Source organism: Papilio xuthus, unplaced genomic scaffold, assembly GCF_000836235.2.
Source record: "Papilio xuthus unplaced genomic scaffold, Pxut_1.1 DF827135.1, whole genome shotgun sequence".
Classification (NCBI taxonomy): Eukaryota; Metazoa; Arthropoda; class Insecta; order Lepidoptera; family Papilionidae; genus Papilio; species Papilio xuthus.
Window position 1 is genome coordinate 1434320 of NW_013531514.1, and position 16583 is coordinate 1450902.

At 35.0% G+C, this 16583-nt stretch overlaps 3 protein-coding genes across 3 annotated transcripts; 2 read left to right on the forward strand and 1 right to left on the reverse strand.

Moving 5' to 3' along the window:
• Positions 1-147: 147 nt before the first annotated feature.
• On the forward strand, positions 148-1157 carry mRpS18A (mitochondrial ribosomal protein S18A). Its single transcript, XM_013314764.1, has 3 exons — positions 148-327; positions 413-706; positions 961-1157. The coding sequence occupies exons 1-3, from the start codon at positions 225-227 to the stop codon at positions 1101-1103; spliced, it is 540 nt and encodes a 179-aa protein (XP_013170218.1). The 5' UTR covers positions 148-224; the 3' UTR covers positions 1104-1157.
• Positions 1158-1195: 38 nt separating this feature from the next.
• On the reverse strand, positions 1196-11599 carry Usp5 (ubiquitin specific protease 5). The gene is made up of 17 exons (XM_013314762.1): positions 11408-11599; positions 9032-9157; positions 8513-8698; positions 8228-8334; positions 7904-8069; positions 7423-7590; positions 7084-7245; positions 6552-6655; positions 6002-6182; positions 5358-5569; positions 4844-4966; positions 4439-4553; positions 4141-4254; positions 3571-3721; positions 2895-3107; positions 2440-2549; positions 1196-1956 (listed from the first exon to the last, which is right to left on the reverse strand). The coding sequence occupies exons 1-17, from the start codon at positions 11510-11512 to the stop codon at positions 1894-1896; spliced, it is 2406 nt and encodes an 801-aa protein (XP_013170216.1). The 5' UTR covers positions 11513-11599; the 3' UTR covers positions 1196-1893.
• A 255-nt stretch (positions 11600-11854) lies between these two features.
• Positions 11855-14740, forward strand: GSTt1 (glutathione S-transferase theta 1). Its single transcript, XM_013314763.1, has 5 exons — positions 11855-12051; positions 12436-12523; positions 12943-13093; positions 13871-14054; positions 14497-14740. Exons 1-5 carry the CDS (start codon positions 11940-11942, stop codon positions 14643-14645), a joined length of 684 nt encoding a protein of 227 aa, XP_013170217.1. The 5' UTR covers positions 11855-11939; the 3' UTR covers positions 14646-14740.
• Positions 14741-16583: the final 1843 nt, after the last annotated feature.

Sequence of the window (16583 nt, forward strand, 5' to 3'; positions counted from 1 at the left end):
GAATGTAATTTATTTGCAAAAAATATGTAGAATAGTAGTAGTAGAAAGAAAAAAACCTCAAAAGTTGAACAATTTTTTTATCTGTATACTCTGAAAGAGTATATAAAGTTTATTACTCTGTGAAACGTTCTGACATTTGCTTTGACATTGACGGGAACATTTCAGTGAATTTCGGAAATTCCTGATTACTTTCGATATTTTATAATTTGTTATAGTTATGTAAAATGAATTCTTTAGTTCGCGCAGGTTTTTCATTTGCTAAAAATGCGGTTGTGTCCACATCTATTCGATCTATTTCTACAACCAGACAATTAAATTTGAAAGAACGTAAGATTTGATTATATTTTATTTTATATCATAACCTTAAAGTTTCCACAAACTTGAATAATGTTGTTCTTTTTCGTTTTTTTAGTGCGAGAACGTACAGAGGGCTCAACGCTAGTAGTGGAAGGTGTAACTGTGCCTTCACCTCGGACAAATTTGCTTGTTCGTGCTGAAGATTTAGCAGGATTTGAACCAAGTGAAGGAACGGCAGAAAATCCCTGCTATATGTGCTCGTTGGGACTAGATGTGAAACATACCGATGTACTTATTCTAAGCCAGTTTGTACGATCCGATGGCTGTATGTTACCCCGACGTATTACTGGGCTTTGCAAGCGACAACAGAAAAAGATTGGTAAACTAGTAACTATGGCCCAGAAAGCAGGTAATTTTAGCTGTTATGTGTTAAAAAGGGTTGAAGGTTATCATAAATGTTTCAATTCTTTGGATTTGTTTCTCTCGCCCTAACATGAATTAAAAATTATAGGTGGTATACATGTCACCCGTTTTAAATTTTAGTGTATGGACATAGTTCATGTTCTATGGCCATACAACTTTTTTTGTATGAAAATTAACTCACCGGTCAAGTTGGTGGTACTGAACATATTTTGTAGTAACACATTCACATTTTTGTTACAGGTCTTATGATCAATCTCACTCCAGCAAACTGCCAAAAGGATCCCAAGAAACGGAGATTGTACAAAAAGTTCAACACATACTTTGATGAGAAAACAATATTCATGTGGAGAATCCCCAAACCCACAGATAGATTTAAACGATAATTTTATCAATAAAGTGTAAATCAACAATAACGGAAATTAAATGTAGTCGCTACACATTATTTTTAATTCTTCACATAAATGATATACAACAATATTTATTATAATTTATTTCGTTGTCTAATGGTGTTCATGTCAGTATGATATTCTGCCAGAAGCTTATATCTATACATTTGAATACATTATTTTGAATAAGCACTAACTGTATTCAACGAGTAAAAACTATGACGAAAAAAGAACATCTACGTAAAACAATTGCACTTCCAAATTTAAATATATTTTTAGCTCAAATAAAAAAAAACAATTGTATCTTAATTACATTAACTTACTTAAGACAAATGCTTACTCAAATTTATTACTCTTGCTTTTTAACTTAATAAATTTCGACTACTTCAAAGACTACACAGATAAAGCGTTAACAAGAAATCTCAAGAAGAATTTCCTAAAACTTTTTTATCATTAAAATCCACTACCAAAGGACTTGTACAAAAACTTCTACAGAAATAGAGTTAATTTATAGTCGAGGACATTTATTTCCTACCCATTATTGGTTAATTGTTTTGATGATATTAATGCTCGGAAACGAACATAAATTCTAAATTATGGGTCTTACGATGACAGCTTTATGATAATCCTAAACTGGAAGCAAATTTTTTAACTAAATCTTTGTTTGGAACACTTTATCTGGTATAATTAAGTCTTAGATTATGTTAAACATTATCCTAGGCAGTAGTCCAACATGTCTGTGCAAACATACAGTTTACACATGCCGATCAATTGCTTTTGGTTGAGATCACAGCCGTTCATAGAGATATAAGTAACCCATATCCTTTGGTGGGTTTTCTGAGAGAGCAACCTGCAAAAGAAATTACATTTATAATCTAAACTAAAGATTCATAAGAAATATTCATAAATTGAATAAGAGAATTAATAAAAGGATAGAATTGCCAGCTAAATGGAAATGTCACATATCTTGTCTGCCCGGAACATCGCACGAGTCGCTTACGTGAACATCATTTTTGGTGTAGCGGAACATAAAGAGAAGAGGAGTGAGGGTACTGCGCTGCTGATTTTGAGCAGCTAACTACTTTTTACCCGAACCTCCGTCCTCGTGAAATTAAAAATGCTTAATAAGTTGCCTATGTTTTCCAGATTATGTTCTACATTTATGTCAAACTTCATCTAGATCCATTGAACCTTCTAGCAAACATTGATTTATCCATACATGGAAACATTTGCATTTATAACATAAATAAGATTTCAATGATGTGAGCAAGGAGTTTATATAAGTGATTTCTTGCAGTGGAACAGGAGGCTAACATAAATTACGTGTTGGTACCTTGTTATCGTTGAATATGACCCAGCGTCCCTCGTGCAGCACGTGGCACACGTAATGTCCCACCATTGTCGAAGTGCCCATATGTGAGATGAACGCAACCAGCTTGTATTCTGCAAAGACATTCACATAGACAACTACAGTTGTTATATACATTTAAATTAATTAATCAGTATATAATATAATTAGCCATTATATTCGTTGTATATAGACTTTTTTTTTTCTATGTACTTTTAACATATGCGTCATCGTAAAAAAACATTGATTCTAGTTTCTTAGTAATCGTGTAAAGTGTAGTTAGAACCTATTACAAACTCATGGACATTTTTTATCCACTTCCCAGTTCTTGTAAGAAACATTTTTTTAGAAAATACAAGGCGTATTAATATTATGCCTATTGATGGCTTAGTTGGCTAGTTACTTTTATGTGTTTAATTCTATGATTAAAAAGAACTTACTCTCCGGTCCGTCTCTACAGCCGAGCGTGCGGTCTTCCCTAGGAGGCGCTTCATCCTCGGCGTCGAGCTGGTCCGCTCGGCTGAAGATCCAGTCGAGGGCACGGCCGACATCGCCCTCGGTGGCCCGCAACGCCTTCTCTGCTTGCGGTCGCGTGAATCCCATGGATATTATGTTCGCCACACTCGACTCGTCCACTGCCACACTAGCGCCACCTGATACAACACATTGACTTATGGTATAGCTATTTTCATATATTTAGACGGCTCAAGATCATGTACGCTAATCAATACCCTCCCCTACATCCCGCTACATCTAAAATTTCGTACTGCGCAGGGATTCGCGCGAATTCCAGAACCATCGATATATCTGAAAACTATTATACTCCAAATAAAAAGGGCTTGTGCAGTATTAGGGATGTTAATGGGGTTAGTGATTATTTAATTTTGTAGCTTTATTCACATAGTTATTAAATTGCCTTTACTTTCTAATTATTTATTGGATTAAAAAAATACAATACCGAGTGCCTGAACATTCAAAAATTACAGATAAAAAAGGAATTTGAAAGAGTTAAGAGGGGGAAAGGCCTTTAAAGATGTACACCTACAGAAATAAGGTCTATACCAACTAAAAGCCTTTCAATAGACCTTTTTGAGACATGCATGTGTTTGTATGTACCTGCGGGTTGTGAGCCGGGTGGTTCAAACTTGTTGGCGAAGTCCCAGTCTGTGAGGTGCTCCATGAGCCAGTTGGATGCGGGCTCGAGGCCGGAGTTACCGGTGTAGTACAACGCGCGCTTGCACGCCTCCACTGGGAAACCCATGTCCAGCTGCACATATACAATCACATATTTATCATATTAAAGTCAAAATGTATATACGTATATTTAGATGGATGGATGGTTATTTGTAAGAAGGTATCTTCAGAACGGCTGCATAGATCTCGCTGACGTTTAACATAGATGTAGAAGATAGCCTGGAAGAGCACATAGGCTACTAATTAAGATTTTTTTATTAATTCTGCGCGGGCGGAAACGCGGCCGAGAGCTAGTTTATCATATTATGTAAAGTTGCTCCAAAAATTATATCAATTGCTCTGCAAAAGAGGGAACGTAGAGTCGCCATATTGATCGGGCTATTCGAGCGATATTCTTAGTTCGGTTTAATTTGATGCTAATAAAAATTACACAACAAAAATTGTTTGAGATGGATTTTTGGGTTTATAGTATTATTGTACATGTTAACTTACGAGTTGAGCAAGAACTGCCTCGTCGTACTGCGGTGTTGGGGCCTGTGGGCTGGAGTCGGGCAACAAGGTCTCCTCGGGCTGCGGCCCACGACCACGCAGACAACTTAGGTCAACCTAAAAAGAAAAAATATATATACTAAACTTATTTATATGACACTAGGCTTTGTTATACGGTTTTGTCCATATTTATAATGTGTGTCAAATATATTTGATCGTTTTTATTGTTTTTTAGAAAAGATTTTTTTTTATGTTTTCTTTATAGCTGATAAGAAAATAGAATAATTATAAGGTAATCTACCTCCCAAGGCATGTCGACGGCAACGTCCAGCTTGGCTGGTGTCCAGTCCTCCTTTATGGTGAACTTCTTCAGCTGGATGAGCAGGTAGTCGGGGAACGTCGCCAGACGAGTTATCCTGACATAACAAATAAAATATAATACATTTTAAATTGTTATAAAATTGCTCCGTCTATATATAATATCGGAAAAAAATATTTTGTACATTTGGATAGCTGCTAACGAAAGATCAGTTTTTAAAACTTTTCGCTTATTATCAGTCTGTATGTCTGTCTGCGAAAAGCCGTGTTTGTTCCTTATAATCTCCGGAACGTGTGGACCGATTTTGACGGGACTTTAAGGGGTAGATAGCTAATATCTGGCATATCATCATGGCAGGCGATCGCTAGTGTATAACAGTGTATTTACTTCTGAGCGGTGACCTTCTCGTTGACAGCTGTACTGAAGAACTGCTCGAGCGTCTCCTCGCGCATGAAGCTGTCCAGGCACGCGCTGAACGGGATGTGAGGTCGCACTATTTGAGACGGGTCGCTGAAAATAAATAAGACATAAAATAATTTGCATTTCTTTTTGTAAATCCAGTATTTCGTTAATCATTTCCTGTAAATAGACATAGGAAGACCCTTAAAGAAGATAGGAGACATAAATGGAGTGAGATAGTTGGCTCAAGGGTTAAGCACTTGACTTACTCCAGGCCCTGGGTTTGAATCCCGTCGTATACCAAAGAATTTTTTGATATACATATGTACATTTATCCCATATTGTTACGGTGAAGAAAAACATTGTGATGCAACCTACATCTGGGTAGTAATTCTAACATATGACTATATCCCAGTCATTCTTAACTTAGGTAGACTCCGAGTCTCAGTGGGGATGTATAGTGAGCTGATGCTGTCTCTACGTAGCTCTGGGTGCTACTCACAGCCTCTGACCGCTGGCCTCAGCTGCAGCACGTCGTTGCTCGTAGTCTCGCACTTGTTGAGCATTGGTGGCTGCGGAGAGCGGTACCGGGAGCGGCAGATGATGCTCAGCACGGCGCGTGTAGCGCACACTGCCGGACGCACCGCACGCCACGCGCTCCTCCACACTGAACCGCAGGCATTCCGCGGGGTTCACGCGGTGACGACTGTGTCTCTACACGGAAATAAATATTAGTAATGCAATAAATGTTTACATGTATGGATGGATGGATATTTGTGAGAAGATATCTTTAGATTTAGGTTACACATCTAATATTATAAATGAATGTTTAGATGGATGCATGGATGGATGTTTCTTTGGCATAGATGTAGAACATGGTCTGGAAGAACACATAGGTTACTAAGTTTTTTTTTAATTCCACGCGGACGGATACGCGGGCGATAGCTAGTAGACCTATAATTCCGGAAATGTATACGGTTCCACTGGGAACATATCTTGTCGAAATTTGACTCAAATATAAAACATAGTCTTTAGTAAGACATGAGACACTTTTTAATTGCTTGGACGAAGTCGTGGGCAAAAGCTAGTATGCTATAGTTACTTGAAATAATAGGCATTGCCCACCTCCAGGTTGTCGGTACTGACCTCAATAAGTGTGAGCAGATGCAAATAAAACTCGTGTGCATCCTGTTGTCTCTTGCTCATGAACTCCGGATGTCCGCGACCGACCAGCTGCCGGTACATGTGCGGGGAGACGCCGCGCTGCGCACCTCCCACCTCGGGGAACGAGTACCGACCAGATACCAAGCCCACGCCCAACTTTGCGCTGTAATTCACATAAATACTTTAATATACACTAGCTGTCTCACGCAACTTGACTTGTGCGAAATTAAAAAAAAATCTAAATAATTATCATATGTTCTTCCAGGTCATGTTTCACATCTATGCCAAATTTCAGCAATATCCATGCAGTTCTGAAGATACCTTTTAAAAAAAATCCATCCATCCCTCCATACATTCACATTTATATTATTTGTATGATAGTATAATATAATGAAAATAAGCTGTTCATACGTTTAAAAAAACTCTACAAAGTTAAAAGTTACACGCTAATCTCTGAAACGGTTAAAAAAGTATTTACAAAAGACAATATGGTTATTCCATTACTAGGGATGCTTTTATAAATTAAACTTACGTTTGAACATTAAAATCATTCGCCGGATCTTCTGGGAAAGTGGAAAATATTTCGGGCGCACCTTCTACAAATCTCCGGATGAAGTCTGGCATTCTGAACATTACCTTTAATACAAGAAAAAAAAAACCGGTTATGTCATATTGTATAAAATATTCCTAATATTATATAGTAGGTGCATGAAGGATCTCAGCAGTGATTATTGAAAATGTGTTGTGTGTTGTGGGTGTTTCCCGTTGGACCGAATGACCTATCGACTCTTTTTCCCGAACGGAACCGACCTACTGAAATATTTTTCCATTGGGCCGATCTAGTCCATAGAAGCAAAAAATATTCCCATTGGACTATTGGCCACTGGCACCAAAAAGATAAATCCATATAGGACTTTGGCACTCGGGTCGAATTGATTGAATTAAATGAGATTCAGGCCTCGTAATTTTTCGGTCAGTCCAATGGCCCAATGGCAAACACCCGTGTTGTTAATACTCTGTAATTGTGTGTGATTATTGTGAGTTGTGTTAAGGGGGTGGTGTACCTGGACGACGCTGTTGATGTAACACGTGTTGCCGAGGTTGTTGAGGCCGGTAAGCGCAGGCCCGTGCAGCGGCCGCAGCTCGCTGCCAGACTCCTGCAGCGTGTTCCACTCCCCGGTGCGCTGGTTCAGCTCCAGTTCCAATTCCACCATGGATTTGTCCGTCTACACAGGAAAAAAAGATCAGTGACATACATAAAAACATACGTACGCACAAAAGTTGTATGGAAGATATCTATGTTGTATGGATGTGAACTGTCCAATCGAATAAGTGGCTCTGGACATCATTCTTTTAACAACATTTAAATTCGTTTCTAATAACAACGTGTTATTAGTACTAACCTTTTGCAACTGTTGAACATTGATGCCGAAATGTTTCAGGTGGTCTGCGAGGAACGGATCTTCAACCATGTCATCCTCGGCATAGGAGAAAACATCACCTTTCCCATCTGGGGTGATGGTACCCAGTTTGACTGCCAATGGGAAACCCGTGTCACGATAATGTTCCACCTAGGACAATTTCAGTTATGTTTAAAACAGTTCGAGTTCTAATATTAATATCATAATAAAATAAAATACATTCCAAGATGGCAAACGAGCGGGTGGCCACCTTAATTCGCCAAAATAGCGAAGTGACCGCTGCTCGAAGAAATTATAGAGGCGTTGCCTACGTTTGATGGACGGAGGATGCATAGAAAGGGGAAATATGCTCTTTCTCTGCGTCAAATCCATATTGTGTTTTCATCCTTTCCTATAAGAATAAGGAGGGAAGGAAAGAGGACCAAAACTAGGCCACCGGCAAGCAAATGGTGATGGTTCTTACCGCATGATCATTCCCACCGGAGCCATCAAAGAACCGTCTACCGCAGAGAATGGATCCATCAGTAAGGTTGAGCCAGAGGTTGGTGGTGAGCTCACACTTGGCACACTTCCACCCTGAAGGTGGGATCTTCACGTTGTTATCCAACTGCTGCAAGTTTACTGCATGCCTACAAAATTAGATTTTTCTATATTAATATTATAAAGAGAAAACATTTTTTTTTGCTGGTTTGAAAAATTCTATCACTACTCGGAAGCTATACTCCGTGAGTGATATAGGCTATATTTACTCCTATTTTTTTTTAAATTTAGCAATTGATCAACTTACACAGATACCTCTCTTCTCTCACCATCCCACGTTCCCTGTAAGGCGGCCATTTCCGCCATTTTGAATGGTGATTCCGCATTTATAATTGCTTGGACCGATTTTTTTATCTGCAAAGAATAGGAAGCTTAAGTTGTATTTTCCACTATTTTTCTAAACCATATAAAAATATAATTTTAATTGAAATTACCAGTAAATTCGTATAAATTGCTAGTTAATAATGAGCGAGATAGATACAACGCAGATACACAGTAAATATGAGAGTTAGAAAGAGATAGATATATTTACCACTTCAGGCAGTGATGGATCTGGCCATGGGAAGGTGTAGAATCCGGGCAACACCACAATGTTATAGTGGTCAGTGTAAGTGTACTTTGGCTTGCAGATATCAGGTTCAAATCCTCCTTCCACTCCAATAGCAAGACGAGTGATCTTTTTCTCCGGTCCATCGCCAGTCACTTCTGGTTCTGGGATCTGTAATATTATTCTAAGGATTTATTCATGTTGATAATTATACCAAATAACAGGACAGACTATGACATTCAAGGGGAGAATACAAATAGAATGACACTCCACTCATCACAAGGTCACAAGGGAATTTAAAAACAAAAGCGCGTGGAAAACATCATGAGTTTGTCATATAAGTTAATCGTATTACAAGATTCAAACTTTATGACGGTGATGATTAGTTTTGTGCGCATGTCTTCGAAGATGTGCCCTGTATTCGGGTCACTGACATAAAGTTTGGATAGTACTGTATCACTGCAAAACAAAACTAAGACATAAGATAAATTAATGTACACATACGGGTGTCTTCTCCCTCTGTATGTGAAGGAATACAGGATTGCCCGTCTTCTGGAAGTACTGTTCTACGTAGTTACGTCCGAAGCCGAGGAACGATGTGAGTGAAACATACAGACCCGTTTCTGACTCCTGTAACAGTCACATTTGAAACATCTATTATTATAAATGTTTGGATGGATGGATTGTTGTTAGAAAGAATCTCAAGAATGGCTGCATGGATCTATCTGAAATTTTGCACATATGTAAAACACTGTCTGGAAGAACACCCAAGTTTTTTAATAAGTTTTTTTTAATTCCACGCAGAGTCGCGGGTGGCAGCTAGTATAATGTGAATATGTTGTGTGTAATTTTTACTCACAATATGCATGTTATAGGAAATGGTTGCATATAAATAAGCCTATTAGTCCTATTAAGTTACACTCATTAGACTATTGTTTCTACAATCATACACATATGTTAATACACATATGCTTAAAAATGCTATGTAGTTGTAAGAAATATATTCATTTAAATTATTGATTTTTAAAGCAAAAACTACGTTATCAGGGTTATACGGGCGTATGTAACTGATACGACAAAGTACAAACTTTAAAAATATTAGAACGAAAGAGCCAATACATAACTATCTTTCTTAAGGCATGAAGTTGGCTAAGAACTCAGAGAGTGTTGAATCTACAAACTTTTTATAGACTATTTCATGGAATATTTCAATGAACAATACAAATTTCTTACAAACTTAGTTTCCAATAAGAATTATGTAAAGAATAAATAACATTTACAATGTTATCAAAGTAAAAAGTTCCCCTATAGTTTGTCAAGTGATAACCACTATCTACACACAGAAAACATAGGGGCTTTAAGCACATTCATTTGAAAGCAGTCTTGGATTTGACACGATGGGCAATACTTTGGACTTATATCTCAGTGTATTCTTAATACTCTGTGGTTTCGGTTTGAGTATTTTAAATTTACGAAGAGTATTAAAGAAAAGTCAGACAACAATTTCATCAGTATTACTATCAGAGAATATTTTACTAATTTGTATTGGAATAGCTTTTATTAGTAGATCAATATACGAGTTAAATTCAGAAAGTATCACAACAAGAGATATGGAAGTACGAACAGCAGAGATGAAAAAGACGAAGATTGAAGGTTCAACTTTGCAGTGTGGTTTCTTTTCGGTTTTAATAAGTTACGGGCCATTAATAGTGTCTTTAGTAAATAGTTTTTTGAGTCTCATTATAGATAATTATATGCATTATAAGTTATTGCATGATATTAAAGTAAAAGACGATGAAAATATTGTCAGAGTTATTGCTGACGAATCAAGAGATGGAAGAAAAATGAATTTCGGTACACTATTTGATGTATGGAAAAAATATTATTCATATGGAATAATAGCTATACAGTGGATTATTCCAATTTTGATTGTTTTATTAATGTATCCTATGGGAGCAACGCCAAAATTGGGAACCGGTGAAGAAAGAAGTGTTGACGATTCCTGTATTACTATGTTAAATTTGGCAACTGAAAAATGTCCAAACTACACACATTTTAATGGTACAGATTATGCAATACCCGCACAATATTTGGAAGTATATGATTATGGACTACGAAATTTAAATGAAAGCAAAAAGGTTGATTCTATTTTGAACAATGTTTTTAATATTCTCGCCAGTTATAACAATCAAACAGATTTTCTTTACACCAATGAGTCAAGATCATTACGCAGACCGAAAATAAATGATATTTGTACGAAAATATGTTATGTTGATAGCAAGAACATGCTTCTTTATGTCTTTGTTTTAGTTATAATAAGCTTTTTCATACCAATAACTATTTCTATGATAATTTTAACAAAAATACATGTTATGGAAGTTAAAAAATCAAACATGAAAACTTATGTGACTAGAGAATTATTGTACAATATACTTTTTTGGACTCCGGTAATGTTTGATACATTTCTATCACTTATGTTTTGTTCTTATTCTATGGATGGCATGCGGTCTTCCTTGCTTAATGTAATAGCTAACATATATCAAACAGTAAAGAATTTTATGAACACTAAATATTTTAAAGAAAATGCTATTGTACCTATTTAAATGGAGGTTATGTATTTTTATCTTTTTTAAATTCTTGTCTGACATTTATATATAGTTTATTATCATCAGTTTATAACAATTTATTTTAGTGTAAGATGAAGGAACAAAGTTGACATATACTTGAAATAAATTAGTAATAACAAGGGTTTCTTTTATTTTCCCTTATAACGATTAAGGAAGTCAAATACTTGAATTATTGAACTGATAAGATATACGCTCGTACATCTGTAATTATATAAATTAAAAGTAAAAGGTTATAATATATTTTGCAACTCACCGGATTGTCAAATGAATAAACACATTCATCTTTGTAAACTATTTGCTGCGGAGCCGGTATTTTGATCTTGGGTAAATGTGGGGTTAACAATTCCACCGAAGCCATGATACAATTAATTAATGCTATTTATAATAAAGTATTATTTATATTAAAGTTTATAATAGCAGCGTCGATCCAAAAATATAATAAGTAGTGATGTGCTTTATACATACCGGTTTGTCAATTCTTTTACAATCGATTTCGATCAATTACTTTACTCAACTATAGTTCAATATAAAAAGTAAACTGTAGATCAGAAAAAAATGAAAATGTGTAAAAATTTTAAGGCAATATTAAAAGCAATATTTTTATTACACTGAGAAAAAGTTTGTCTATGGTTAAAATAGGTTGTTTGCTTCTTTATTGCCTATATAATCTGTATCTACCTATAACCTTGTTAATCAATTATCAAAAAAGTAATCAAACTTGTACTTGAAAGTTTGAAAAGTTTTATTTTTGTTATTTTTTATTTCTCTACACATATTAAAATAACATGACTTTAAAGTTGTATTACGATCTTATGTCGCAACCGTCCAGGGCTCTGTATATATTATTAAAAGCTTCTAAATGCAATTTTGAAGCGAATTATGTGGATTTGCGCAAAGGTAAATCCAATAAGTTTCCAACTTTTGAATCTACTCTAGAAATTCTTGCTAATAAACCGAATAATAGTTTTAATCCTTCAGTTTTGTTACTAATCGTCAATTGTACTTTATTGTTTTTAAACATATTTTTATCATCATTATTTTTACTATATCATAATTTCTATAATCTTAAAGTTTCGTTCGTACTTTGACCTTATATGTTTGTGATTGGTGATATAATCTCAACATATAATAATATCAGTATGTAATAATTAATTAAATATACAATTATTAAATCTATTTTTCATGTCGATGTTATGATAAGGCATATAACTATTCGTAAACAAGATTAAAAAGGTAAAGTTATTTATATGACTGTTGATATCTGTATAAAATGTGTTCTAGGTGAACATTATGCCGAGGAATATTCAAAAATTAACCGACTACAAAAAGTACCTGTGATTGATCACAATGGATTTCTACTCTCTGAAAGGTTGGCTTATTTTGACTATCATTGTCAATATTATCTGGCAAAGTAGATAAATATATCAATGGCCATGGCCAAAGTAAATGTATATGTATGTTTTTGCAATACAACTTTCTGTGGCCTAAACATCATGGTAAGTTTTGAAGAAGGACAGGAATTACTGTCAATAGGCCTCCCACAAGATGGAGTGATGATTGAGTCATATTTGTTGGAGAGAAATGGATAAGTATATCACTGCCAGTCTTGGAAATGATTAGTCATCACTAATCCTGAGGCCTATGCCTAGGAATGCATGATCATAAGCTAAAATGTTAATGGTTAGGATATACACAAATAAAATACAAACCATGGTAATTTAAATTTATAAAATTAACAATTGTAACATTAATACAACTGTCTTTAATTATATCTGTTATAATTTTTAGTGTCGCTATAATAAACTACTTATCTCGAGAAGGTGTTATACCAGAGACCCTGTACCCAAGAGATAGCAGGACTTGTGCTTTGGTTCAAGAATACCTGGAGTGGCAGCATATTGGTTTGAGACTACATTGTGCTATGTACTTCAGAGTTAAGGTAATTACAACTTTCTTGATGTCTTTAATACCTAATGTGTTATTGTCAACCTGCCCTTGTCCCTATGGAGCGTCAGTATGTACTACTCTTCCATCTCTAATGCATATCTCCTTACACACAATCCATCCATACTTTCTTTGGCCATCCTCTACCTTTTTAGCCATTCACATTTAATCTTACTAATTTCTTATTTATCTGTTCAACTCTCTGCATAAAAAAACCATGTTTATCAAATATATTTTGTATATTTGTTATATCTACATTAAACAAAAATTCTTTTGTAACCATTTAAAGTGACCAAATATGTAAACAATTGTAAAACATTTTATCTTATAAATAATACTTTATTATTTAGATGCACAAGTAATGTAATATGTGAAAAGCGAGAGAGATAAGTCAGGTCCATCCAAATGGAGATCTGTGTTCTCTGCCTACCGCTCTGGATAATGGGCATGAGTTATGTTGTACTATCAGATACAAGATATTGAATTGAAGAAATCATCGAATGATACAACTCTACTAGCACAACTTGCAAACTGACTTTATTACACTAATATTGTTATGAAATTTATCATCATCCTTATCAGCTCACTATACGTCCCCACCGAGGGGCTCGGAGCCTACCCTAAGTTAAGGGTGATTAGGCTGTAGTCAACCACACTGGCTTTGAATTTCTTCTCAGATATGTGCAGGTTGCATCACAATGTTTTCCATTGTTTGTTGTTATGACATTGAACATGTTTAATACTAGCGTATTGTTTTTTTTTATATTTTCAGTACATGGATCCCATTCTATTTGGACGGACACCCAGTGAAGAGCAGATAAAGGGATATGAGCAGCGAATGGTTTCCGCACTAGAACTGTTAAATACAAAATGGTTGGGCAGAGGCACTGATTTTATTGTTGGAAATACTGTTACCGTTGCAGATCTGTGGGCAGCGTGTGAATTAGAACAACCAAGTAAGTTTGTCTTTTCTACCTTTTAGAATAATAAAAATGCTTGTTCAAGGTCCCATCTGATGTTGAGTGGTTATTTATCAAACTTTATACATTTTCTTTTAGTAAGTGCCTATTTGTTTAACACCCGAATGTTCTAATATCTATTACATCATATTCTCAAAGTTAGGCAGTTGCCTAAATAAGACCCGAAGACACTTGGACACCAGTGGAAAATAAAAGAGGGCGGGGGGGGGGGGGGGTTAGTAGGTGTAAAATTTGATGAATAAATGTAGCTCTAGGAATTCCCCTGAAAGTGGGTAAATTTTGAAAGAAGTCAACGGGAAAAGAGTTTGGGAACCTCTGTAGTAGAATCTTGTTACTTGTACATCATTTTAATACTGTTCTAGTCTAATTCCTTTGATATGTGATTGTTGAAAATGTTTTTTATATTGTATTGTTTCAGGAATGGCAGGTTTTGATGCGAAGGACAAGTTTCCTAATATAGCCACCTGGTGGGTAAAAGTTAGACAACATTTTAACCCACATTACGATGAAGGTCATGTAATTTTGAATAAAATTGTACAGAAGGAACAAAAAACCTCGAAATTGTAACAGAATTTTTTAAGAAACTAAGGTCAAAGAATTAATTGTATGAAAAATTGTGGGTAGTTTTAACTTTGTTTTTTGAGGTTATGTTGTACGTGTAATAAGATGAAATTTATTTAACTTAAAAATACTATTAATTTTTTTTTTAATTTGGGTAAATTAGTAAAAAATGTATTATTATAAGAGTTAAGAGAATTAAGTTTTATTAGACTTACATTGACTAAAACCCGCAGAAGTAAAAATGCTTCAAGAGACATGCAATTGGAAAGAAAGCCCATACGAAATATCTTTTGGTCTACTCAGACCTTCCTCTATTAGCCCTACACTATGCTGGAGACCCCCAAAACTCTTAATAGGAGTAACACTTCAGCTATGACCATTTTGAGGTTATCTGTCCTGGGTGGGATTTGCCCTTACAAGCTCACTCATCAGTTTTTTTGAATAAGAGCTTCGCAAACAGAAGCATTACTGGCATAAAGCATCTTTTTAAAAATATATTTTTCTCAATTAAGCGTGATTTTGATAAGAAGAAATTAATTATTTTTATAATGTTTTTTTTTTACATTTATATGTAAGTAAGGGGTAGTGCAATTTTACAAATTGTTTTTACATTAAAACTGTTTAAATAATTTATTTTGTTTTATTTACGTAATATGACATGAAATTAAAACCTTTTTTTAAATAGTCTATGGTAAGTATGGAAGAAGCAAATCATAGAGATAAGGGAGATTTTTCTGTTCATTTTGCCATTTTTAGAGTGAATTTTCCCACCGTAATAAGTTTAAAAAAACACATTGTCCTTATTCTCATTTTGGTTAAAAACTGAGCAAAAAAAAGTTGATACATAAGGTATGGAAAATAGGTCGCTAAAATAGCGAACTAATCGTTGCCCTTGGTAGACAGGGGAGGGGACGCAAAGAAAGAGGATATCACCCCTTTCTATGTGATCCTTGCCATCACTTCCGACCTTCATAAGTAAAGGGGTATGGATGGAAAGAGTAATAAAATTACGACTCCACTACTTACTCATCAGACAATACGCGGATTTACTTTAATTTTATGACTGTTTTTTGTATGGTGGAATTACACCGATGAGAGGAATGTTCCTTCCTGATGAACTCATCCGTAGTGGAGTTGTATAGGTTGCATATCTATATATATATAATTCTTCTGTAAGTGTGTATGTCACTGAACTTCTCTCAAACGACTGGACCGATTTTGATGAAATTTTTTGTGTGTGTTCAAGGGGATCTGGGAATGGTTTAAATTCACAATTTTCATCAAATATTAACTTCATATTAATTTATTCAAATTAAAGACGTGTAGACAGGACAACGTCTGTCGAGTCCGCTAGTGTGCTATAATAGTGGAAATCCACGGTCAGATGGAAAGGCTAGATAAATAGGGAAGCTCGCTGGTATAAACAGTTTATTGTACGCTATATCGTCTTATTACGTAAAAAAGTATCCACATTTTTTTTCCAACAATTTCCCTTCTCCTTAATCTCCCAATTAATCTGAGTTAATAGCAGATGTTTAATCTTATTATTAATTACAGAAATAACAAATTCTCATAATAGATTAAAATCTTCTTATTCCAAATTTAGCTAAATAATCCGTGTTTTTCGTATAATATTCGAAAGATTTCTCAATACAGATTTATCTTGTTCTCAGATTTTATTTAAATTCAAAATAAGCAGTTAATACATAGATTAGCAATTAAGAACTTTGAAATTTTAAGAAACAACGATAAGCGCACGATATTGAATCTTGATCTTTATGTTTGTATTTTTTTTTATTTGGTTGCCTCACGACATCTCTATTACTATTTTGGTGATTTCCGGGCGCCGCTTACTCTACTGCCACCTAATATTTAAAAAAAAGTAAACTACGGCAAATCAACAAATAATATAAACGTATAAGAAAAAAACAAAGAGCAATGTCT

Excerpts from the sequence above, each read along its gene's own strand:
- GSTt1 (XM_013314763.1), top strand. The coding sequence starts at position 11,940 with ATGACTTTAAAGTTGTATTACGATCTTATGTCGCAACCGTCCAGGGCT. Across the intron at positions 13,094-13,870 it reads CTATGTACTTCAGAGTTAAG|TACATGGATCCCATTCTATT; the intron begins GTAATTACAACT and ends TTATATTTTCAG. Across the intron at positions 14,055-14,496 it reads GTGTGAATTAGAACAACCAA|GAATGGCAGGTTTTGATGCG; the intron begins GTAAGTTTGTCT and ends GTATTGTTTCAG.
- Usp5 (XM_013314762.1), bottom strand. The coding sequence starts at position 11,512 with ATGGCTTCGGTGGAATTGTTAACCCCACATTTACCCAAGATCAAAATA. Across the intron at positions 2,550-2,894 it reads CTGTAGAGACGGACCGGAGA|AATACAAGCTGGTTGCGTTC; the intron begins GTAAGTTCTTTT and ends ATGTCTTTGCAG. Across the intron at positions 1,957-2,439 it reads TCATATTCAACGATAACAAG|GTTGCTCTCTCAGAAAACCC; the intron begins GTACCAACACGT and ends TTTCTTTTGCAG.
- mRpS18A (XM_013314764.1), top strand. The coding sequence starts at position 225 with ATGAATTCTTTAGTTCGCGCAGGTTTTTCATTTGCTAAAAATGCGGTT. Across the intron at positions 328-412 it reads ACAATTAAATTTGAAAGAAC|TGCGAGAACGTACAGAGGGC; the intron begins GTAAGATTTGAT and ends TCGTTTTTTTAG. Across the intron at positions 707-960 it reads AACTATGGCCCAGAAAGCAG|GTCTTATGATCAATCTCACT; the intron begins GTAATTTTAGCT and ends TTTTTGTTACAG.